General features: G+C 36.5%; 1 protein-coding gene across 2 annotated transcripts in view; it reads right to left on the bottom strand.

The window, feature by feature from the left end:
* Window positions 1-1,951: 1,951 nt before the first annotated feature.
* PTPN4 (protein tyrosine phosphatase non-receptor type 4) overlaps window positions 1,952-25,579 on the bottom strand; it is a 108,896-nt gene continuing 85,268 nt past the window's right edge. The window contains exons 17-27 of one of the 2 annotated variants that reach the window (XM_058027559.1): window positions 24,052-24,135; window positions 23,910-23,966; window positions 22,413-22,569; window positions 20,765-20,931; window positions 19,225-19,315; window positions 19,077-19,138; window positions 18,170-18,316; window positions 15,744-15,872; window positions 14,159-14,307; window positions 11,004-11,139; window positions 1,952-8,516 (exon numbers count right to left, since the gene is read on the bottom strand). In XM_058027559.1, coding sequence (XP_057883542.1) covers window positions 8,430-8,516; window positions 11,004-11,139; window positions 14,159-14,307; window positions 15,744-15,872; window positions 18,170-18,316; window positions 19,077-19,138; window positions 19,225-19,315; window positions 20,765-20,931; window positions 22,413-22,569; window positions 23,910-23,966; window positions 24,052-24,135 — 1,266 coding nt within the window. In that variant the 3' untranslated portion in view covers window positions 1,952-8,429. Of the gene's footprint in view, window positions 8,517-11,003; window positions 11,140-14,158; window positions 14,308-15,743; window positions 15,873-16,510; window positions 16,601-18,169; window positions 18,317-19,076; window positions 19,139-19,224; window positions 19,316-20,764; window positions 20,932-22,412; window positions 22,570-23,909; window positions 23,967-24,051; window positions 24,136-25,579 lie in introns of those variants that run through there. The other variant, XM_058027560.1, reaches the window with a different exon arrangement.

Here is a 25,579-nt window from a genome sequence, read left to right as displayed (position 1 = left end):
TGTATATTTATACACTGAAATAAGCGACTACAAAATGCAGTTTTGTACTTTAAATGCAGCCGCACAGCCTGTGCCGGTGCCCCGCGCTCCCATCGCTCTTCTAACGAGTCACTCCAGCCCGGGGCACCAGCCCCGCTCCTCGGCAGCAATTACTGAGGGCTGCACTAGACTCTGCTTTTTTATTACATAAATATTTGCGTCCAAGTCAGTATTTGAGGAAAAGAAATATTAAACTTTTCGTGCGTAATGTCTGCTAAGAGTGACAAAGCTCGGCGTAAAGGAGCTCCAGACACCTCAAAATCCCGGGATAACTGCGACTCCAGCCTATCTAATAGCCTGGGAGAGCAGATATTGGGCTAAAGATAACACAACATTTTTTATGCTCAGCTCTGAATCGCGGGCTGACACCAGCCAGTCCCTGCCAGGCAGTGGAATTGGCATCACGAACCCCATATTCATTAATACCTCAGCTCCAGTGCCTGAATATGAATCGAGTTCCTTTGATGTCATTTACTTAAATGGGGGAAAAACTAAAAAAGCTGGCAGGTAATTGCCCACTATTTGCTGACGAAGTAACAGGTTGACAGCCACTCTCCTGCCGCTGGGAGGAGCAGGGCGAGCTCTGAGGAAAGGTGAGATTCACATTCATGTGCCTGTTTATTTATTCAGAAAAGTGGATTACAAAACGGGGGAGAATTTAGAGATTTACTTTTTATCAGAGGAGCAGGGACTATGCTTGTTCTCAGTAGCCTATCATGAAATACCTGTGGGAGCTTGCAATAAAGTTCCCAAAGAAACCATACAAAATCTTACTATATTTAATGGGGAAAAATAATTTATCTTGAGGGTTTGCAGATATCTGATGAATTCTCAGATCAACTAACCAATGGTTTGCATATCAAAGATGCTTAGTTGGTAGTGGAGATCTGCCAGGTAAATGGGAGTCTCCTGCCTACTAAGTCTACAGCAGTTCACATTCTCTTACATGACAAAGAATTGTAGGAAATTCCCTGATTCTTGGACGTTGTCCCTAAATGTTCTAACCATCTTCAACTATTCCTCAAATTGAGCTTCTTTCCAGCCATTCACAAAGGTTATGTCCTTCCTGTAGCTTTAGAGACACAATGACTCAGTTGCTCATTTTTGCAATTTCTACTTCACACCACCCTCTTGCTACTCTTCCTGTAATTACAGTCTGCTCCTTCCTCCCTCTTTGCTACTCAGATACAGTCCAAGTGTGCACAGTACACATTCAGCTGTGTTATCTGCTACTTGTCTTATATCCAGTCTTCCTATTCCAGTTTAAACAAATCTCCTATTGAAAAACCTCTTCTTAAATCTGTTTTTGTCCTTAAAGTGCTTTCCCACTGGTTTATATTTTTGTACTTCAAATCCAAACACCCTGTCCTCACTTTAAAGTCCTGTATTTATCAGTGGAATTAAGAACACACAGGGCTCTCAGACACTCATCCCTCCCGAGAATTTTGTTTTGTGTCCTAAGTCCTTTCATTATCTTTACCCACTTTTGTTTTGAACATCCCCTCACTTTGTGGCAGCAAATACTTCATCACAAGCTTCCATCTGGAGTTTTTGTTCTTCACATCAGTGTTTCTCATACCCTCAGCTTTTTGATCAGATTTTCATCTCTGCTGAACACTATCTCAAATACACTCACTGCATAAAAGGTAATTTAAAAGTTATTTTTCCATTAGAGCAGATCTTGCAGTATTTACATATTTTCAGGCAAAAACTTGGGCTGATGCTTTAACTGAGCAACTTAACTCCTGATAGTTTGCAACCTCTTCTAATGCACAATCCACAGGGGTGTATTTATGTTATACAATGTCAAGAAGGAAAATACAAGGTGAACATTATCTGGCACCAGACACAAAGAAATGTGGCACAGCAAAACCACATGTACAGTAGCAAGAAAATCGCAAAAAAATTAAACTTTAAATTACTAAAGCACATCTTTATTTTGCAATTAAACAATTAAGATCCACAAGTAAACTATATATATATTTTCAAGTCTGTACCTAGACAACTATTTGTCAACTGAAATTAAATATATCCACAAAATATGCATAACAGCATTTTTTCACATAATAGAATGAAATTTTACTTAAGACTAAAACAAGACTTGTTAAATGTTAATTAGCATATTTATCCTGGGAACTGCTGGTTTTCGGTAGAAGTTAGTGTATAATTTTAATGGCAAGAATTTTAATTTTATCAAAATGAGGACAAATACATAAGGCCCTTTAAAGCATACAGTAGCTGCAGTGACAAAAGCTGAATTTATTTTCACATTGTCCAGTGTTGACCAATTTCAAGTTTCCATCGTTTTCCATCAACCCCCCTGGCTGCTAAGCCAAGATGATGCATTTAGGTTGTTGGTTTGTTTTTTCCCTCCCCCTCATGTGCTTTTAAACAAATTTATAGGCAGAAGTCTACTTATGGGAAGAGCCTTTGCATCCCCCCAGTATTAATAAAGATACACAAGAGTTAGTCTAAACAATGCAAGAGCTGTTCAACTCTGAGATGATTTACTCCACACTTGCAGTCCATCATTCAGCAGTATGAAACTGAGATGAAATCTGACAACTGAAATCCACAGCTGGGAATGCAAATTAATTACCAGAAGTAACTGGCAAAAATATTGCCACCATCTGATTGTTAATGATGGAACTAAATAGTACTCTTCCCTTTGTATTTACACATAGTATAGCACCTGTTACAGAAAAAAACCCCAAACCTTACACAAACAGCCCTGCCAAATTGACTGGTTAAAATGGGATCACTGGTAAATGAAGCAAACCAAATGGAAAACAAATCTGGATACACTGGATAAGATAAAACCTTCACTCTCTTACCTTAATTTTCCTGTAACATTATTATGGGTTGTTACTGTGGTGCCCCAATGTACTGAGATAATTGCACTGGATCATTTACAGTCTAGTCCTTGTGGATATATTCTAGTTAAACAAAACAGCTTAACATAAACTGTTTAACCCTCTCACTCATGTCTCAGGCCCCTGGCCTAGGTGCAAAAGGGTGACAACTTCCTTAAACTTTGTTGTGCATTATCTTTAGTTATCAAAATTCAAATAAGTTAAGTAAAAAAAAAAAAAAAAAAGAATACTGATTTCCAGGTAATTGATCTAATGTTAAAAATAATGCTTAGCAGAAACATTTACAGTAAACATAGCTAATTTGCAGCTAGATGAGAGAGATCACATAAATTTACAAGTACCCTGTAAGATTCTATTTGCACCTTTTTTTTCCTATTTTGTTTTTTTTTTCCCAAATGTAGGCATCATATTTGTATTAAGACAGGAAAATTGAGATGATAGAATTATCTTATTAATATCTATTTTCTGAAAATCCCTCAGAAACACGTGAACAATCAACAAGAAATGGCTGCAACAACAGCAAGCATTCGTACCAGGGTGTAAGCCAAATCATCTCTGTACAGAAACCCATTAAGCATCTCTCTCCAAACCCAATTTATTTTGTCCAATAGTTCAGTCAGTAGTAAGCATGACATAAAGTGCTACTATTCAAACATCAAAACACTTTGAAAAAAATTATCCTTTAAAATGTGTAAGCTTGCTAAATATGAAATACCACAACTAACAAGCTGCCAGCCAGTCTGTGAACCATCATTCTTCCTACAGCAGACTAGAATCAGACATTTTAGTGGCTTTTTCAAATAAGGCTACTAATCAAAATGTTTAAATTTTAAAAATGGAATATTTCAGCTTTTTTTTGAGAAAGTTGCTAATGTCTCCTTTTTACCATTGAAATCTCAATCAGCAAAACATGCCAAAGCCAATAGCCAGAACTTACAGCTTATGCACCAGATCAAAACTTGTAGCAGGAGAAGTCCTATGAAAAGACAGACATCTGTGGGAGTAACAAGCACAGAGGTAAAATCCAGTGATAAGGAACTGGCCTTTGCAGACTTCTAAACAAACAAGTGACTAAGTGCAGTGGGATAACAGAGACTGGACAGAACAGTTACACTGAAACAAACCAACCATTTCCTCCTTCTAACAGCTTCCAAATCACCGCTAATTATAAATACCTGCATATTCATGCAAGATCCACAGTTAATCAATGAATATGTTTTTACCAGATCTTCATACTGGATCCTAGCACTAGAAGTAGCAATGGGAAAGAACGTTTTCAGTCTCAAGACAAAAGATGGGTACACTAAAATTGGCAAATACACCCAACCCAGCTAACTGTGGACCTGAGATGTGAGCTACAAAAAAGACTGCAACTGATACTAGAGGACATCATTCCTCTACTTGGTGGAAGTCCAAATATGCAAAATTTTCATGTGGACCATAACCAATCACTCCTTTTATCCTCAGGGCTGAGGGGCTTGCTGATTGCCTGCACAGTGGCTCTACAGTCAAAACTACAGCACATGTACTGGACAACCTTCTTTTGCTTGGCTTGGTGCATCTGTAGAGCTTTTCATGCTCATGCTAATTCCCTGAGCCACCAAACATCACCCACATACCTGCACACACTGCATAAGCATAAAAAAATCACATAATTCAGCTCCACAGCATGCCTGGAGCTCCAACAGCTCTGTGCCAGACCTTCCCTTCGTCCTGTTTCCCTGGGTAGCATAACTGCAGCACATCTGCTGCATTTTGGCCCTCCCACAGGTACCATGAAGCTTTTTGGAAGGTCTCCACGGAAAGTTGCCAACTACACAAGTTCCATAACAACCTCCTCATGTTCCTTAATGTCCCAACTGCTTTCTCACCCTTCCTGTACTAGATGGTGTGCCAGACTGTAATCAGATATTCTAGAAGAAGTGTTATTGCTTTATCTCTATGGCATATAAGCTTTTGAGATTTAACAGAGAAATGTGGAAGAAATGTCAGCTAGCATTAAATCTAGTGAGAAAAATGCCCAGGCGTTCTCTTTCTCGTAACAGGGAGAGAATAGATAAAAATAAAATGCATAAAAGCAATATTTTACTGCTTAAGACCTACAAGTGATTGAAAATACCAAATGCTTCCAAGGTCAGGATAAATGAAATTTTCAGCCCTCAGTTACCTGGGATATCTAATGCACTATTTCTCAAAGTGGACTGGCTGACAGTCTGTAGGTGGTTATTAAATAACACCTATATCTTATTTCATATTTAGCAAAAGTAAAAAATGCTCCCAAAAACCACTTAAAGCCCCCACTAGAGCCCCATGTCTTTCTACTAAAAAACCCCCTTCAAATCCATTTTAAACAAGAGGTGGTAGTGGTAGTTTTCAATCTGAACCTAAAAGTAAAACCAAAAATCTTAACATTTTACATTGGCACAAATTTGTCATAATATTGCTCTTATTTACAATGAAAACTACTTTTGTTTTTCTTTAACTGGATTTGCATCATGGAAGTGTTAGAAACATACTCTTTCCCACACCCACCCAACATTTTTCCTAATCAAATGGTATGAAAATAATTATTCATAAAATCCAACAGTCATAACACCAATCACATATAGGTCTATAAGTCATTATGTCTGAAAGATACATTCATGTTTTGTACAGCATGAAACATACAAAAACTTCTTTAAAAAACTCTTAAGGATGATACAGATCTTCATAACCCAAAGTAAAATATTAAGCAGTTTTGCTTTTTTTGGCCATATAAAAATATTTTAAAGGCCATTTATACCACAACAGGTAGAAAAAATTTAAATGACTGATTTATGCTGCAGAAAGGCTTCAGTGCTATTCTCTTTCCCAAGCAGTTTTTGGTTACCTTTATCCTGGCTTTGGAACAGCCAAAAGCCACTGAGTTGCTAATGGCCAATTCACTAAGAATAGGTACTTTGTTTCAATTTTTTTCCCCAGTGCAGCAAGATAATAAACTACAAGTCAGTGCAGAGGAAAATTTTGAGGAGATCTATTATTCTTGCCTGTGTTTGTAATCAAAACAGTAATGACAGATGACCAATACACATCCCACACTTAATTGTGGTATAAATGGGACTTTTGAACTCGAACTGCTAGGGCAATTTTACATAAGAATATTTAAATATGTGACATACCAATGCTATATAATGCTGCATAAACTCCATTTCTGATTTCCCTCAGGATAACAGGGCAAATGCTATCTTTGTTTACAACTTAACTATGAAGAAAATTTCTTTCAGTATAATGGATGATTTTTTTAAAATTATTTTTTGGACATTAAGTGCTGAGTTCAATATAACCTTCTAACTAGCCAGTAACTCAGCTAATGACCTCATCATACGGAAGTTAAAGAATTATAAAAAAGAATTTTTATTTGTTGCAAATGGCTTAAAATATAACTGAGATTAAAGCTACCATATTACTCTTTTTCAGTTCAGTTCAGATCCAGAGATTCTTGTAAAATTTATTTTTCACTGAGGGATAACATTGACTTCAGCATCAAATCTAGAAATATAAGTAACAGGGCCACAGCCCTCCTAATATTATTTTGTTTTCTAAAAATATTAAAAACTCTCTTTCATTTGGCATTGTAGTTCTTGTTCATTACTAAGTCATAAGCCAGGATTTCACATTGCCTGAATCCCTTTTCATTTAATAGTTCATAGCTGATCTGTTTCAAATGTCCATAGAACAAAGTATATTATACAATATAATTCTTCAATAGTTAAAAATTATTTAGCGTAGAACTTTCCATTTAAATTCTATGCTATATATATAGCTTACAACAAAATTTAATGGATAAACATTTTCAGGAAACCAATACAATAAATTAAAACTTTTAAATAGAGGGCACAAAATTATGCTGTCAGAGGGCAGTCAAATAAGTGACTGGTTTTTTCTTACAGTATATTACACTGGGTACCTTGCTTCTGACTTGGTTTCTCCTATACTAGAAAAATATTTAAAAATGGGGACACTTATGCATCTTTAGAATGAGCTCAGATACTGTATCAGACAGACATTTCTTACAAATCTTCTACCTACTTAAATAAGATGCAACCCATACCAACTGGAACAATTTTGCACAAGCATAACAGAAGGCGACTGGGGTCATTATGAAATTAAAATTAAGTTCTGGGGTAACTTCATAGTGTTCTCCTCCCTTCTCCCCTCCAAACAAATAAAATAAAAGGCAGACCTGTACGAACATGGCTTGAAATCAACTATGAGGACTGAACAGGTTAGTTAGAAGGTAATGGAATTAAGTCACATCTGATTGTAAGTTCAACTTAATTATCAGTGCTATTAAAGAGTTATGTCTAATCGAGTAAAACAGCTATTCTCAATAAAAGGATAAAACAAGGTATCAGCTTCTAATGACCTATCAGCATTTTGTAGTAAGATGCTAGTAAGTTACTAGTTGGAAGGAATGAAGGAATGTGTCAGATTTTTGATATAATTACAGCACAGCAGCATACAATGCTCATTCAGTAAGTTGGCAGAGGTGCTTTTGCTACAGAGAGTAGCACACAGGTACTTGTATAACAAAAGAGGGAATGGTATTTCCATGACCCCTTGTGGTAACATACTTCAAGCACCAAGGGCCATTTAAAAAATCTGAACCCATTAAGATAAATATGACAGGACAATACCACCCCCATGAAATCATGAGTGCCTTTCACTGGATGTACGCTGTAAGTCTCAAGGCACTTAAGGGGTTAAGACATAATGCATGCACTAGTTCCCATCACATAATCTGAAGTCACACAAATCAGAATACACCAGTGTATGACACACGAGCTGTGCCAAAGAAATGCTGTTTATTTATGTGTTGGTTTTTTAAATTTTTTATTGTTATTATTTGTACAAGATGCTGGTAAGTGGGCATTATGCAGCTACTGCTGGGTTAACAGATGCCAGCTCTCCTCTAACAACCAGCTGGTCTCTAGTCAGGGTGTAGGACAAAGTGTGCTGCATCAGTAGGCAGTGTGTATCTATCTAGTATTGGCAATATTGCTAATGTTGTAAAAAACAAAACTGTGAGAGTCTGTACATAGTAAATAAACCTAGCACTGGAAAAAGACCATGGCTTAGTGTATTTTTTCATTTGTTTTTCATTTTAAGAGACATGGGTGTAAAACAGAGTGAAATAATTCCAAGCCTTGTTTGTAGCAATTCAACCAGAAGCGCAGTATATGGCACTACAATGAAATATCAGCGATTACCCTGAACACAATCAGTTCTTTCAGTCCATGGTTTGTTCGGAGCAAATCACGAAAATAAAGTCTTCAAACAGATGAAGGTTAGAAGAGTTTCAGAGACTGATTTTGTTTCAACGTAAAGTGCAACAGTGCTGAAGTTTTCAAAGTCCTTTGTCAATTCTTTGCTGTACTTCACTATCATTTCCTGCAAGCAGTATTATGGCACAAAGAATGTTGCCAGTTCATTATAGAGGACAGGATTCCTCAATTGATATCATAGGTTTTTTGCTCTTTACTTATGCAGTGATGCTTGTAAAGGTTTAATAAATCCTTCTTCATACACCTTCAAAATAGCTTCACATACAAATCTGTACTGACTCTGAAAAGGAAAGTAGATTCAGTAAATTGAAAAGAAATGTAATTGAAAAATGTCATTTGGAAACAGAAAAGGCCTCTAAGATTTCCCCACCCCATTCTCTTGACAGGCCAAGAACTGTGTTTCAAAGTTAGTTTAGGAAACATAATCCAAAAGGAACTTTAGATGAAAGCATTTTGTTTCTCAACAGAAGAATAGGATGAATGGCCCTTTGAAATATATACCGAAAGTCATAACCCAAAACCCCAGTATTACTATTACAACATCACCTATTTAGCAATTTTCTCCTCTTTATTTCCTTGCTGAAATTTCACTGACCTGAGGTTTCCATGCCATTGGATTTAGAAGCCATAGTTTCAAAGCACTTTTTCATACTTACATTAACTCAGGCATGTTACTGGCACCTCCCTGTCAGAATCTGATTTAAAAGAAATGTTTCATGTTTTAAAAACCCAAACCTCCCGTTTCTTAACGTTATATAATGTATAACTCTTCAAGGCATTGAAGTCTAGCACCTGCATACACAGAGGGGACTAACAGTTTGTTTTATTCAAATAAGAGTTAAAAAACCCGACAGTAATCAAATTAGAATATAATGAAAACAAACTGAAATAAATGCAAAGCACCACAACTCACACTGCATCCTGCACAACGAGTCTCTGCTGGTTAGAACTCCAGCACAGCTGCACTGTCAGTGTTGTGGAACAGCCTTCTCTATGCAGCAATTAGTGATGTCAGATCTTGAGAGATTATGAACACATCTAGCACTAGAGCGATTATCTGCCATGCTGCCGGGTGTATATGAAACATTCATTTCTCTCCTTGGGGGTAAATCCCCGTTTGTCCCCGGCGCGCCGGAGGGCGGCGGAGCGGCCGCGCACAGCGCCCCCCCGCGGACAGCGAGCGAACCGCGGCACACGCGGGCCCGGCTGGGCCGCCGGGGGAGGAGCGGGAGCGGCGGAGGGGCACGGAACCTAAAAAACCCCAACTGCTTTATTAGAGCTTCTCCCTCCGATGCGCTGAACACCCGCTTTTCACTGAACCTTGACATTTTTTTGTTTTCTAAGAAAAATTAAGAAACTAGATTATATTACACCAGATTATAGTGAGCACATACTGTGAAAAAATGCCGTTAAAACTCTTACCACTGCAACTCCTACCTTTACTAATACCACCTTCTCCCCCTCTACATATGTTAGAGAGACAGCTATCCATCCTAAGAGCTGTCACAAACAGCAAGAGCCATCCTTTGCTATTTTTCATGTATCATCACCTTTCTCATCCTTCCTGTGCTACCTGAATACAACTTTTTAGTGAAACATGAGTACTGGAAAACGAATTCAGCAGCACTGAATGACTGATGAACTAGAAATGGAGACACATATATAGTTTTTGTCAGCCTTAATACTCTCTGAAGAACAAAAAAATTTTATTCAAATTTCATTCGAGGAACAGCAGCGGGAACATGAAAATTACTACAGCAACTACCTTCAAGTAATTGTGATTCAATACTGGATCTAATGCCTTTTCTCCTTCAAGATGCTTTTTCTCTAAATGCTGTATACTGTGAGTAAAACTACACCAATTACTCATGATTACTCTTTCAAAAAAATAAAAAAACCTGCAACTATCCGAAGTTTGGAACAACCAAAAATCCAATCTTCTTTTTTTCTTTCTGAAAGGCAACACCACTCAAACTTTTCACCCTTTTTAGGTACTTTCTAAAAATGTAAACACTACACTAAACTGCTTTTAGAGATAAGCAATACCTGACTGATAGAATAACAAGTCTCTAAATCTGTTCTAAAACTCTCACAAATCTGAAATATAATACATGAATTATCTCACAAAACTTAAATCTTACAGGTGCATGATAAGTTCTGGTATCTTAAGGTATGAAACCCTCAAAAGAATCCTGTAGTAAGTTACTTTTTTTAGACTAAAGAAAAAATGACTTATGATTGCTTTGACGCATCTCACATTAGATTTAACACACTGATTTTTACAAATATTATTTCTCTGAACACTTCCCTTTAAGTCATTTACAGAGCATAATTAAGGCTTGTTTCCATTACAACTAAGGCATCATAAAATCACTGAATTTCATCACCAAAGTTTTTTCTTGCATACTTTGGTTCTTTCTGTGTTTATCTTTTATACTACTCCCATTCTTAACACCTGGAATTAAGCTCCTTCTTTCTTCTCTGAGTGATTTTTACACTGCTTAAAATTGACCTTTTTGTCATTATTTGCCAGGTATCCCTGAAAGAGCTGCTGCCCTTTTTTCAAGTTTTCTCTGTAGAAATTTAAAGAATTGCTCCTTTCCAATAGCCTTAAGAATTTATTTTTACTTGGAGCCAAGGCTACAGCTACACTGGATAAAGGTGATCTCTGCATTATGATCAACAAGTGCATTAAAAACCCATCCAGTATGACTGGATCACAGGAAATCATTGTTCTGCAGCCCAGAACAGCAGGGATGATACTCACAGGTGTTTGGATCATCATGGCTCTTTGATCTCTCATGGTTCTTACAATATCCAGAGGATAAACAGGCTGATTGCACTCAATGAGACACATGGCTGTCTCCATCGTGATCAGAACCCCTGTCCGGCCAATCCCAGCACTGCAACAGCAACAAAAACACAAAGTGGAAAATGAAATCAAGTGTCTGGAGAACAGCTCATACTTAAAGATCTTCCTTCTCCTGGATTCTCAGGGTTGCCCATTATGGCTCCCATATTGCTGGGGCAGGGACAGGACTGGTTGTGCCTGTGTCTGGAAGCAGCCTCAGTCCTGGCTGAACAGAGCAAAGCCCACCAGGTACCCACCAGAACTGCCCCTCCTGGGAGGAGGAAGTGCCTCACCCAGCCATCCCCTGAGCTGAACTGACAGAGATGTCTGGTAGGATCCCGTTACAAACCACACTGACATCTAGGGGATAACAAAACACCAGTGCATGCTGGACACTTTGTGTCAGCTGGGCCATTGCTGAAATGACCTCTGCAATGTTGGGCCAATAAAATCAGATTCATGTCCTTCAAGCAATGCATACCTTCCTACTTCCAAGTAAAACAACAATTACTAGAAACTTCTGTAGGCTGACAATAAGGATTGTTTTCTTGTTATTAAAAGGAATACATGATAGCAATCCCTTTCAAGACAAGGAAGTACCACAACATACACATCTCAGAATGGAAAAATTATCAAGAGAGCTTACAGAAAAATATCTTTTCCATAAAGATTCATCTACTTTGTTTTATGTACACCTAGGCTTTTCCAGAAATGGCAGGCCTTGAAGACTGAATATTTAGCCTTGAATTCAACGAACAGTTTCAAATCTTTCAATTAATGTTGCATTTTTTAAATGGACAACAAATGTTTCCCCATACTGGAATATAGGAACAAATACATATTTTGAAATGCCAGCATTATCCTAACTCATACAATAAATCAAATTATTTGGATCTAAAGTGATTAATATAAACATTTCAAACTTTGGAAGTCACTTGTTCTGATTTTAAAGAGTGACTTCAAAATAAGTCTGGCTAAACTACTATTTGAATCTTTGTCCAGAAGGTGGCATTAAAGCTACTCTATATTTCAGTGATGTCATAAGAATTTTAAGACAAGCTGTACATGTGCTGGTTATATAAAATGATTCAGTAATATTTATATTTCTAGAATTTATATGTATAGAACTTAAATGCAGAATGCTTTATCAAATCCAGGCACAAACAAACAGTAACTGTCAAAGAACCTAATGACTCATTTTACAATTTCAAAAGATTCAGAGGGCAACAACGATGGAAAATGTGATAATTCCCCTATGACAAACATAAGGTAGGGTAGGACTCTTCAGCTTAGAAAAGGCAGTCACTGACTGATGGAGTAGAACACTGAGACAAGGCATGAAAATCATGAAAGGCATGGACAGGATGGGTGGTTCCTATCTCATCTAGAACAAGAATTAGAAACTGTTCAACAAAACTAGTAAGAGCTTGTAAAGATAAAAATAACCACATGATACAACATCAGAAACTAGTGGTTTATGCAGCTCAATATAACAAAAACCTTTCCAACTCCTTAAGGTATTGGTTGCTTTATAATCTCTATGGGTATGGACCATTTTGTTTTTACATTATTATTATTGTACAAAATAAAATAATTTTCTATTGGCTACTTGGATTCCTCACACTAAAGTTGGTGGCTTAGTCCTGAAAACAAATGTTGTTGCACTAATGCCCTGTCCCATTATACTGAAGAGATGTTAAAAATAGAGTGCATGCACCATATGGAGGAACACCTGGGCTCCTTCTGCTTGACTCCCTGCTGGAATTTGGTTATACTTCCCAACAGCCACCAAGTTGGGCCAATTAAGTAAATTATGTTCAACTGTGATAATCCATCTCTTTTCTTCTGTGAAACATACATTTTTCATAAAGCTTCAATTGCACATTGAAATTATCAGTTTGGAGCTGAACTTGTGCCTCCTTGAGATGAATGAAACGGTTCCTACTCTCCAATGTTGTTTTTCCAGTGTTTCTGCACTTTTTATAACATGGAGGGTGTATTTGGCTGCCATTTTCACCATCTTTGCACAACCATATTAACCAGAAGTATATTAATAATGGAAGCTGAGAAGCAGTACCAGTTAAGACACTGGCATTCTGGTACTAGTTTCCCTAGTCAGATTCACCCTGACCTGCATAAAACAGAATTTGAGAGCAGAACTAATGAAATACAATTTCTGATACACAAGGTGTATTTTTCTTTTTCTTTCATCTCCTTCAATAAATGTCCAGTTTATTGTAGTCTTCAAATTTGTTTTATCCCTAACACTTCTCAGCTTCTCTCTGAAAAGAACGATATATGCCTGGCTCAGTTACACTGACTCTTTGGGGAGTATTCAGAATTGAGAGGTCAAATATTCACAGAACTGCTCCCCAAGAATTGTGATAGCACATGTTCATTTGAAAACAACTACTATTATTCTAGTTTGCCAATCAGGTATTTTAAAATGATTAAGGTCTTGAAATTCACTAAAGGAATGGAGAATGCTATAACAAAGTATTGCCCAAGGAAAAGAAAAATTACATTTCATGTGTATGTAAAGATCTAAACAACAGCTATTTTAACTCATGACAAAGGTAAACTGTTGAGAAAAATGTTTCATCTTAATGTAAGCATCAAAATACCACATAGCCTAAGACTGCAGATTTGAGAGAAAATGTGTTTTAATTGATCTTTTAATAAACCAGCCACATTTTCCACTATGGATTATTAACACAACTACTCTAGAGCTTTGTAGAACAGGAACCTATTCCTCATGGTTACCAAGTATCTTTTGCCATTTCCCTGAATTATTATGTAGATTGTTACCACAAGCATTTAAATTGGAAAAAAACCCAAAACATCCCAGCAAAATGCCTGAACAGATCAACACATGTTGCTGTTCAAAATCTTCCTTATTGAAATGTGATTACCACATTAAATATTTGTTTTATTTCAAGGTTTGAGTTTTCCTGTCATCCCCACAGCAGATACTATTAAATATTTATTTCAGGAACAAAGCACAAAACAGCTATTTGATGATAAAAAGTTCCCTTTGATGATTTAATAAAATGGGAAAAAAAATGTGATACCTGCAGTGAACAACAACAGGTTCTTCTCTGCCAGCCCTCTTCTTTCGCACGAGACACACGAAATCGAGGAAATCGCTGGAATCGTCAGGAACCCCATGGTCAGGCCATGCAATGTACTGGATTTGGGTCAGCTGGCGGCTTTCCTCTTTCTAATCACAAACATGACATTTCATCAAGGGTAATTCAAGTCCCATTTTTAAAAAGCACCAAAAACAATAATATAAACATCAACAGTACATTTATAGCAACTTGTACCCATAATCAAAGTGGCTTCAGGCAATTAGCAGTGCTTTGTGAGAGCTAACCATCAGTCATCCTGGATTTTACAATTACTTTTTTTTTTCCTTAAAAGTAAAATAGGAAATCCACAAATGCTTTCATCTTCAACAGGTGAAAAAAATTACAGAGCATGTAATAGAAAAGCAGTTAAAGGATACCAGCAATCTAATTGAACACTAGATGTACAAGAAGGTGGTCATATTCTTAGCAAACCAAATTTAACAGAACAAGATAGCATCTTACAAGATCAAATGACAGAAGTGCGGTAAGGAGGGGAGATCAAACATAAAAGCTTTCCTTCAGACCCTGTGTGAACAGCAGCAGTGTGTTGGCTTGATCTGAGCCTCCTACACCTACAAGGCACAATGACTCTGTTTTCCCCTCCCTCTCGGCCCTTGCTGTGGTATCACAAATATAATCAATCGGCCTCTGGTTAGGGGAGGGGACAGCCCGGGCAACCGGAATCGAATTTCAAAAGAAGAGGAGCTACTGCACTTTAAATAGCCTTTAGGCACTGAATCATTTACAGAGATTCCACGGCTGATAGAAGATGAGCAATTGTCTCAACAGGACACAGGGCAGGAATTTTAACTGCAAATTGACTAAAAGGCAGCTCTATAAAACTGGCTTCTCAACTGGCAACTCAAGCAGTGAGAAATAACTACGTGAACTAAATTCCAGATACTCATTTCCAAACATTTCTGACATTGAAATGCTGGCTGGGAAGGCTCTGAAAACTACATATGCCCTGACAATCGTGCAATGCATGTCCAAAAAGGTCCTTGTTTACATACATGTAGTTACCACTCCAGATTCATCTTTCAGCAGGATTTATCTTCCATCTTCTAGCATGTACTGTTCAAGATGGAATTAAGAACTATTTGCCTCTACAAAGACTTTTCATCATCAGTGTGATGATGAAACACCTCTAATGTCTCATGTTCTGAAAACATCAAGGGAATAACAAGTTTCTCAACTTCTTTTATTACTCTTTTTCTTTGGCCCGGTTATGAAATACACCAATAAAAACTTTTAGGATAAATGATATATCCTTCATGTGATCCAATTAATATGATTATGAAAAATGAATCTCAGCGATATTTTCACTTTTGAAAAGTTTGTTATCATTTTATGGATAGAATTTCTCCTAGGAAAGTATATGACAATTCGTTTTCTAGAGGGTTCTAGAAATAAACAGTCTCATTTATATGGATATGCCACCAAGTTGAAAAGAAAATCTATGCATGTTTTAGGTAGTATCCAAGGATTCTGCAGAATAATACATGAAAATATATTAAGATTTTACCTCCAGATTAGTCAATGTCATTTCTCGAAAGACATAAGCAGGATTTCCTTCTTCTGAATGGCAGGTAATCTGAAAATTCCCATATGATGAGCTTCCTGATGGCTCTGGCCAGTACTGATGGCATTTAACCTAAGGTCAACACATTTTTAAAGATGCCTGTGTTTAAATTCAGTGTATAATTTCCATTTCCTCTAGTTTTTATACCTTTATTTGTTACAGATTATTTTGATCATTTTGTAAACACTATTTAATTACTTACCAAATAGACTTTGTTACCTGATTACTGTTTATAAAATAGGGTATCATAAAGATTTCCTGTTTCTCTTTCCAAGAGGACACATGCACCAGCTCTTGCATTAGTTTAATTGAAGATGGATGCCGCCTTTAACATCCATTACAATTTTTTTAAGACTTTGTCTATAAATACTCCATCTTAACACTTGACTGACAAAGATGCTGCTTTATAAATATTTCTGACCTTCAGAATCCTAATCTGATCTTCTCAAAGAACACTTAGATGGGAAAAGAATAAACAAAAAAAAAGGGAAATACGCAACAAAAACGTTGCTAAGCTAATGCAGAAAATAAGGGGATGAGGATGGTGGACTTCAGGGACTCCCAATCAAGTCCTCAAATGTGAATGAAAACTTCAAACACTGTGATTTTCTGAAATATGGTTTGAATGCCTAATGACAGAGGTCATTTCAGCTCAAGTGTACTTTTGCATTTCCAACCCACCTGGCGAGTCTTTAAGAGCAGCCAGATTTGCAGACTTCCTGCTCCACTGAGACATCCCGGCATGCAGTGGGATAGTGATGTCAGAAGCCTCATGATCAGCTTTAGAGCAGGGAGTCTGCCTATGGGTATAAGACAGATAAGGCCTTTTATTTCATTATTAAGCAGCTCTCTAAAGAACTCCACAAATATCATTATTGAAGGGGTGGGGGAACCTCAGAGAACTGCTATTGCAAGTCTGTTCTTAGCAGATCTGCAAAGAAAACTCAAAGTAAAAGGGCACTTGTACTGAAATTCCCTCTAATCATGGTTATTTGGGAGCAGGCAGCATCATGCAAACACTGAGTCACTGAAAAATGGTTTAAAACCACTGCAACTTCCCTTCAATTATTTTAATTCTATATAGAGTCCTGACCTCACAGCAAGTATATGGTTGTTAAAAAGTCAGAATACATACAGACAGCTGAACTACAAGCTGGTCAGAACAACCACAACCCATTATAAATCCATCTTCAAAAGAAATCCTGATATGGAGGAATTCCACTACACTGAATTATAGCAGACAGTCATTTCTGTCCACACACTTAACCAGCCAGTGCTACTGTGAATGCTCCAGACTAAACCAAGTAACTCAGGAATTACACTGTGTATGACCACACCTGATTGTTTTGCCTATCTCCAAAGGATAGAACTGCATGAAATCCAAAGTTATTAAGGAGAAACTACAGCTTAAACCAAAACCAAACAAGCCAAAAAAATTCACCTGAGGCCTTTTATAGCACCACACACAATTATTTTTACTAATTTTAACTCTTAATTACTCTATTACTGGTATTCTATTTTAACACATGTCATATACAAATTAAAGGGCAATGATTATTTCAGATGATTAAACAAATCTTTATAACAGAATAATATTTTATGGGAAATTTTAGAGTTCAAGTTTTAGGAACATCCTTGATAAGACACCCATCCAGGCATGGGACATTAACCCTACAAAGCTGTATTAGGCTGCCTTAAAAATTAATCTCACTACATATCAAAGAAGTATTCTATGAAAACTGATGGAACTTCTTGGAGTTCCTTCATTTGAAGTTTGGAGAAAAAAAGTTCTATGAAGCTAAATTCTAGATGCTTTTTACTTTACAATAAGGAACCTAACAAAGCAGACTGAAAGTATTTGAGGAAATACATGAAGAGTTAAGTGTATTTCAGGACTGAACAAAGTTTAACTATTGGCTGCATTAAGAACTCCAGAAGGTTTAAAATCTCAGACTCATCATTGCAAAAGAAGTAGGAATGCACTGTTCTTATGAAAAACAGTTACAGACTGACAGAACAGTTCTGGTTGGAATGGACCTTTAAAGACCATCCAGTCCAGCCCCCTGCAGTGAGCAGGGAGCTCTCCAACTAAACTGAGTTACTCTGAGCTCCATCCAACACGACCTTCAGTCAGAGAGTGAACATTCACCACCTCTGGGCAACTTGTGCCAGTATTTCACCACTCACATTGTAAAAATTTCTTCCTTATATCTACTCTACCTACACTTTTCTAGTTTAATACTACTTCCTACTATCCCCTTGACATATTATATGCCATCACAATATATTCCTCTAATATTTTAAAGGCTAATCACCAACAGTTTTTTAGAATATTGTGGAAGTGGCATTTAAGGAAATGTTTTACTTACTCTGCCCCGTTCTACTTGAGTTGTTAACATCACAACCATGGAAGAGCCTTGCTCCCAAGTCATCTGCCAGAAATCAGGACAAGTGTTTGGTAATGGACCTTGGCAAGCAATGTACTGGTTTATTATTGTGGAAGAAGGGATTTCCATCTAAAAGAAGACAAAGTCATTATTTCAATTCCTACAGCAAATAAAAGTCAGGCATCAGACATTTACAGTTTAGCAACTGATTTTTAAAAAAGCAGCCATGACATTAATTCCATTTCTTACAGGCTAGCAAATATGAATTGGCACAGATAAAAATTCTTTAAGTGTTTCACATGCAAATTACTACAAAGACTCAAATACACTTTACACTTTACTGACAGTCATGTAGTTGCCACAATGAAGATTAATGGGTGAAAAAAGAAATTACAGAGCAGTTGGCAAATAATTCAGGTGCAACTATTTCTTGCTCTGTGGCTTTTTGACACTAGGTTTTAAAACACAGATCTCAGAATTTAATATCTGGAGTTTTTTTCATTACAGTAAGTAGCTGTAATTTTTCTGTTACTAACAATGAAAAAAATAAGAAGCAAAAGAAATTGATGCCAAATTAAACTTTACTGTTGTTGAACACAACTGTCAGGAAAGTAATCAGAAAAGAAGAATTAATGGCTCTGGAGAGGGCTGGCTTCAGTTTGCATTTTTTCACATTAAATGCAGGGCTAGACTTTAAACATTTCTGAAAAGATGTGCCACCAAACATTAGGAAGGAAATTGTCTACAGGAAATTTCAAATCACCTGACTAGAGGCTTAGTATTCCAGCCTGAACTAGATTCATGAAAAAAGATTTTTAAAATTAATTTTTTCATTGAAAAACTATAGAATTCCTTCATATCAGAAGCACTTCTGAAAAATACTACTCACATTTATATAATTTGCATTGATGTAATCTTCATTACTTTTTAAAATAACCCGTGTAGCATCATCTGAAGAAAAAATTCAGGAAGATGTTACTAATTTAGTAAGCACAGTAAAATACTTTCAGAGCACATACAGACATAGCAATACTTACAAGGCGAAATGTCTCTGTATCTATTTTTGGAAATGTTTTGAGGTAATCTGGCACAAGACATTGTCATTCCAGGCTTTTTCCTATACAATTGCTAAAAGACAAAGCTGATGGTCAGAACATAATAAATGCAACAGTCTCATTATTACATTATTTGCCTAAAGAGAATTTGCTCTAAAAAGAAGTGCTTTTTAGAACATAAACTATGGAGCAACAGTAGTTTCCACAAACATGAAAACACATTTAAAAATAAAGCACTATAAATTTAGTTATGCTCTGGGATCACTAAAAATGACCAAGATGTAGCCAAAACTTGGTTAAAGACAAAATGAACATTAAATTTCAATCTTCCACTAGAACATTAATCCAGAGAAAAACTAGTATTGTATAGTGGTAAGTGAACTCACTGATATGACATCCCACTTGGTCATTTGGGACAAGCAGATTATGTTGTGTATAGGCATCAACCTATATTGCACTTCTTTCAGTTAGAATTTTTGGTTTTTTTCCCCAGATGTCCTTCTGTATTCCAATAACTTTAGAGCAAATCCTGGTTACTTTGCTCTTTTCCTGTACAAAATTGCTTTTGAGAGGTTCCTGCCCTTTCATGCCTTAGTCATGCATTGCCACAACCCTTGTGCTACAAAAAAACATCAGTGAAACGATCCAGGTTCAAAAAAAGCAGTTTAAAAAACTTTTACACATTGAACCTGCTAGGGAGAATAAAACTTGTATTAAAGCAGAATTCTTAATAATTTAGAAAAAAAAAATCTGCTCTTTCTAAATATAAAAGGAAATTTTACCAAAGTTCTTAAAGAATAGTATATAAAATGTATTTTATAGATATATTTTGCAAAATACAATGCTAGGTCTCCATTTGGTGAGGAATTCACAGAATTTGCCCTGCTGTGTTTTACAAACCTACACTTTCCTGCTTTAAGCCACTTGACCTCATGCATTTAAGAGGGATATCACCAAGCCAGTGTTGAAGAAAGACCATGGCTATCAGCAGCTTAATGCCCCACAGAAAATGCACCACTGTTCTGAAATATGTCAGTAAAAATCAACCATTTATAAAAAACACAGTTACATTAGCCTTTAACATTACGGCAGTATTTTCCATTGGTTATTTCACCTTCCCTCATCAAGAATGCCTATAGAATGTCAGTGTCATTCAGTTTCTACAGCAACCTAGGTATGGAATGAAGGCCTGAGTACAGAACACATATTTTGGTAGACATTCTTCAGCCTTCATCTTTATGAAAGTATTTTATTAGAATGTCCCTGATAACCACAAGAAGTGTAAGTAATCAATAAAACTATTTATAAAACTAAAACCCAGGATTAGGTGTTCTTAATTTGCACATACAATACAGGATTGATTTTTTCCCTTGGTTATTTTTCTTTTGAGAATGTAAGGCAATTGTTTTCCCAAAGAATGCTGACTGTACTGAAATTTAACTGAAATCTGCTTCATTTAAAAATAATTGCTGTCCCAAAAGAGGTGGAACTTGCCCCCAGCTCCAGGCAATTCAGTACTCACATCAAACTGAGCCAGGACAGTTCCAGTGATGAGCCCCTCTGCTAACTGAATCATGGACTCCCTCAGAGCATTGTCATCTTGATGGACACCATCAAGGGGAGATTTCTCAGGGATGTACTGAAAATCAGGCTCACTCTCCAGCTTCTCTTCCACAACATCGTAGACAGCTACAACAAGAAAAGGTATGAATGCTCTGAAGATGCTGTTTGACTAAAGTTAGCTGTAAGTTATTTATTTAAAATAGCAAAACTACTACATTTCTCCTGTAGAAAAATCCACACTTATTAGCACATTGATTTTAGTCCCCGTCAGCAAGGACAGAGAGCCTTCACTGATCATTATAATCCATGACAAAACTATTTTTTTCTTTAGTGTAATAGTAATTTTAAGTGAAAGCCCATCACTAACAGCTAAAATTTTGATCAAAAATCACATTATACCCTGCCTTGTCTGATATAACTCTCAAATCTCAGATTCTCACACCATGCCTCTGATATCATTATAGCTGCATTTATATTTTACTTACAATTCACTCAGAACTCATTTTAGGCTTCAGTAATTAGGGCAAGATGTGCAGACCACCTGAGAAAATTGCATTTGATACATGGCATTATAAAGCTATCAATGCTCTATGGGTTTCTTGCCTATAAGCTCAGAAATTATATGTATCCTCTGCTACACATAACAGACATATGCTGTTCAAAAGCCTGTTTTTAAATTATTTTACATCACTACAAAGAAGGAAACTGGCAACTCCTCACTTCTACAACTCACATGTTTTTATCCAGAATACAAAGGTAATTAACATGCAAAGGGAAAGACAGTTTGTTTTAGAAAATGTGCAAACAAAGCTCATAATTTTGTCTGAAAAGAAAGTAAGCACACAAAAGCTGCAAGAGAACTTATACACAGAATGACAGCACATGTAAGTGGGGAGTGCAAATTAGTGAAAAAGGGAAAAAAAATTATGAGGTGAATGAGGTACTCTGCAAAAGTAATTTCAATTATTCCAATTAAATGTCAATATTTTTCATTCTGCTTTTTCCTCTCCAACTCCACTGTAAGTTAGGAAGTGCAGCAGAATTAAATCCAGTTATCATCTGCTGGCTATGCTCCAACAGTGTATTTTGTGAATACACTACATAAGCTTTTACTTAGACTGCATTTTAGCACTTCTACTAAAACTCCTCAGTAGAAATGTTACCAGTGGTTTTGGATTGATTTAAAAATATATGGAAGGATTTTGTATGTACTGACTTCCAATGTCACCCAAACACTGAGTATTTGGTAGGGGGTTTTTTGTTTGTGTTTGGTCTAAATTTTCCTTAAGAGAACAATAATAACCTTATGAAATATATTCAATATCCATATAGCTTTCTGGACATTTCTATCAATAAGAGTGAGAACAAAATTTAAATTATCTCACTGTTAGAAATATTTTATGCCTGACTTTATTATTTTGCAACACTTAGTTATACACAGCTCCTTAGATTATGGGATCGATACACTCTGTTGTGACAATTCCTTTTCAGGGAAGGGAGTTATTTCTTACAGGTTACACATTCCATGCCAGGACACAAAATGGAGGTTAGAAACTGAGAGCAGGGTGTGGATTTTTATTTTTAATTATGATGCACAAGGCACTCACCATTGGGTCGAACTAGGAGCACCAGTTCCCCTGAGTGTCTCTCACAGCTGGCTTTAATAAACATCACAACTTGGTCGTGGGTATGCTCTGCTATGTCCCTACCATTAATCAGGACTACCTGGTCCCCTTCATTCAAACGAGGGACACACAGATCAGCCTGCAAGGTTGAGGAAAAAAACCAAAACCATCTGTAACACAAGCCATTACCAATTTCTTACCTTAAAATAACAACTTAAAGTAACTATACTTGGGCTCTCCAATCCTAACAGCCCTGTTGCTATGGCTGCTGCACTGTATTTAAATGATAAATCCAAGAGTTACACAATCCACAGGCAGTGCCATTCCCATTTGCAGCTGGGAGGTGACTGGCACTGTAATGTGTCTTTCAGCAGCTGTTACTCTACCCCTCAGCTGATGCAGAAAGCTCCTCTGTTTGAATCACCCTTTGTACAGGCAAATAAAAAGCAGGATGTTTTTATCTTAGCAGGGAGGGGAGAAACATGGCAAAACCGTGTCCAAATCAATTTCACAGGCTTAAATGCTTCAGGTCTGAAATACTGCAATGGTAATAGCAAAAAACAATGCACAACTCCCAGTAATCCCAGGGAGAGGAATCAGGTGATAAAAAGTGTTATTATAACCATATTCTAAACATCACTGCAGAAAAGAAAGAGCTCAAGCCATCACCAACTATCTTCTCCCTACAGAGTGAATTTTTAAAGCCAAAACTATTCATGTTATTAAGTATTTCAGGGATAATAATTAACAAGACACATGAAGAATTATTTCAGCAAACATTTCAATATTTTCAAAGAGTAAAAAAAAAAAAAAAAAAGGCAAATAAATGGTTAACTCCACTCTAACACCTATTGACAGAGCTCACTCCAGTCAGCTGAATACCAGGTCAGGATTTCTGGCAATAAATTGACAAATATTGTGCCTAGTTTGAAGACACTCTTATAGTCACTAAACATCAGTAACAACACACAATCAGACCTGATGAATGATTCATAATGTCTGGTTTTAATCTACATGTTGGCTTTACTCAGCTACATCTGTCACTGAAGTAAGACATTTGCTATTTTAGTTATTTTTAACACTCTTTCAATATGTAATTTATGTGAAATTACTGAATGTCTATATCTAAAAAAAGCAATAAAGTAAAAGTATTTTTAGGATGGAACAGCTCGAGTACCAGTACATACTGAGCATCTGTAATGCCTTGTAATTTTCAGAAATTAAACTTTGTTTCAGCAGGAAAAAATACTTTTAAAGATTGACATATTTAAAGATTTGACATACTTTTAAAGATTTAACATATTTTAAAAATATGTTATACAGCCCCACCAAATTTTTACTGCATGTAATTTGCTTTGTTCTGGTAACTTTATAGCAAAACCTAATTTTCATAGTCAGCTAGAGAACAATTTATAATTTTCAGTACATCCTTCAAGATACACAGATACTGCTACCAAGTCTGCTTTTTTGATAACTTACAGGTGTTCCTGGAGCTACCCTGGACACTATTACCGGCATCTTCTGATCATATCCGCCCTTTAAAAACAAATTAAATTAGTGAGAAATCCCAAATGTCAGAAAAGAACCTTAATAAACGTAAAAGGAATAGATGTACTGTTACCTTTACATTGAAGCCAAACCTTCCATTTTCGTCTGGTTTCATTCTGATCATAACAAGATTGTCATGGGGGACACCACCATTGGGCTATTGGACAAAAGTGATATTATATTAATATATATTTTGTTCACAGTTAGATTTTGAGGATATTGTATTTAATAATTCTGCAGTTTCCTTATCAAATAACTGCTCCTGGACACTTGAGAAAATATCAAGCAAGAACACAAACATCTTGGGTTTGCATAAAAGGGGAAAATTACACATTTAAGAGTCTTGGACATAACTAATTTAAAGGCCTGTTCTGTCAAAGTAAGCTCAAAGTAAGAAAGAATATTAGAAAAGACTAATTGGCTTCATAACTCTAATAAAAATAGCTTACTAAATGGAAACTTCTTAAATTAATTTTAAATTTATTTTAATTACGACCACAGTGAAGAGCTGCAATAAGAATGCATTACAATGAAAAGGAAGATAATTGAAGATGTCCTTTTGTTTCTCTTAACTGCAATATGCCAGTAGTAAGCAAGGAAATCCTGGTTCCCTATCCCTTGCTCCATTTTCAGTCTAGTGGATTATGTGGTGTGACATATGCTCTGCACTGATTCACCTCTGAAAATTTTAGCTGCTTTCCTCTTGGTTTTATTGGGATGACAACAACACTGTTAAAGGAGATGCCAATAAACTCAGGAATATTAGCTACCTCTTTAATCTGAAAGAAAACAACTTAGTGCCATTGAAGTGATTTTTAGCTGGTTCCCATCTATATTTATTTCACAGACTGAACATTAGCTAGCCTTTCCATAGTTCCTACAGTGAGAATGCAAAGTAAAAAAAAAGTATGCAGAGAGGACTGTATGCCATCCTTAATGTGTCTGACTGAAGGGATTTTGACCACACCTGTTTTCAAGTACTTTCAAGTACTTCTGACATTCTCAGGCTGGACACTTAGGGATTGCAGATGGAGTAAAAAGTTGTCATTCCCATATGTGTCCTATTACCTTTCAGCACAGACCCTCCATACATGCAACAAAGAAAATTCAAAAGTTTTATGAAGTCAAAATGGTGAGGGGCACTCTCTAAAATATTTGAGATGGAACAGCAGAAGACTGTAGCAGTGCAGGAACCTGGATTCTGGTCAGAAAAAGCAATTTTGAAACAAAGCAACATTCCAAAAATTTCAGTCATGCTATGTTCCTTCTTCTGCAATCCCCAAAATAAAAAGTCATCAGCAGACCAAATTAGATGTTCAATTACAACAGTGAGCTGCCTTCAGCGAGCCTGCATAAATGTGTCCCACTGCAGCACAGCAAACAATCACACTGGCAATGCACAGAGAAAAAAACAGCTCATTCACACAGCTGTGTTGGTTTTGCAGAACTAAAAGGAGTTAAAAAAACAAGTGAAAGTTATTTTTGTCAATTTGGTAAAGATAACTGAATACAGGACAGAAAAACTTGATGACTAAAATAGTGTTATCTTTCAAAGCAACAGTACTTTAATGTGACTCAGGTAAGCACTGCCTGAAGACAAA

The sequence above is a fragment of the Melospiza georgiana genome, chromosome 7 (genome assembly GCF_028018845.1).
Source record: "Melospiza georgiana isolate bMelGeo1 chromosome 7, bMelGeo1.pri, whole genome shotgun sequence".
Taxonomy (NCBI): domain Eukaryota; kingdom Metazoa; phylum Chordata; class Aves; order Passeriformes; family Passerellidae; genus Melospiza; species Melospiza georgiana.
The sequence above is the reverse complement of the archived record's forward strand: the minus strand, read 5'-3'. Positions and strand labels throughout refer to the sequence as shown.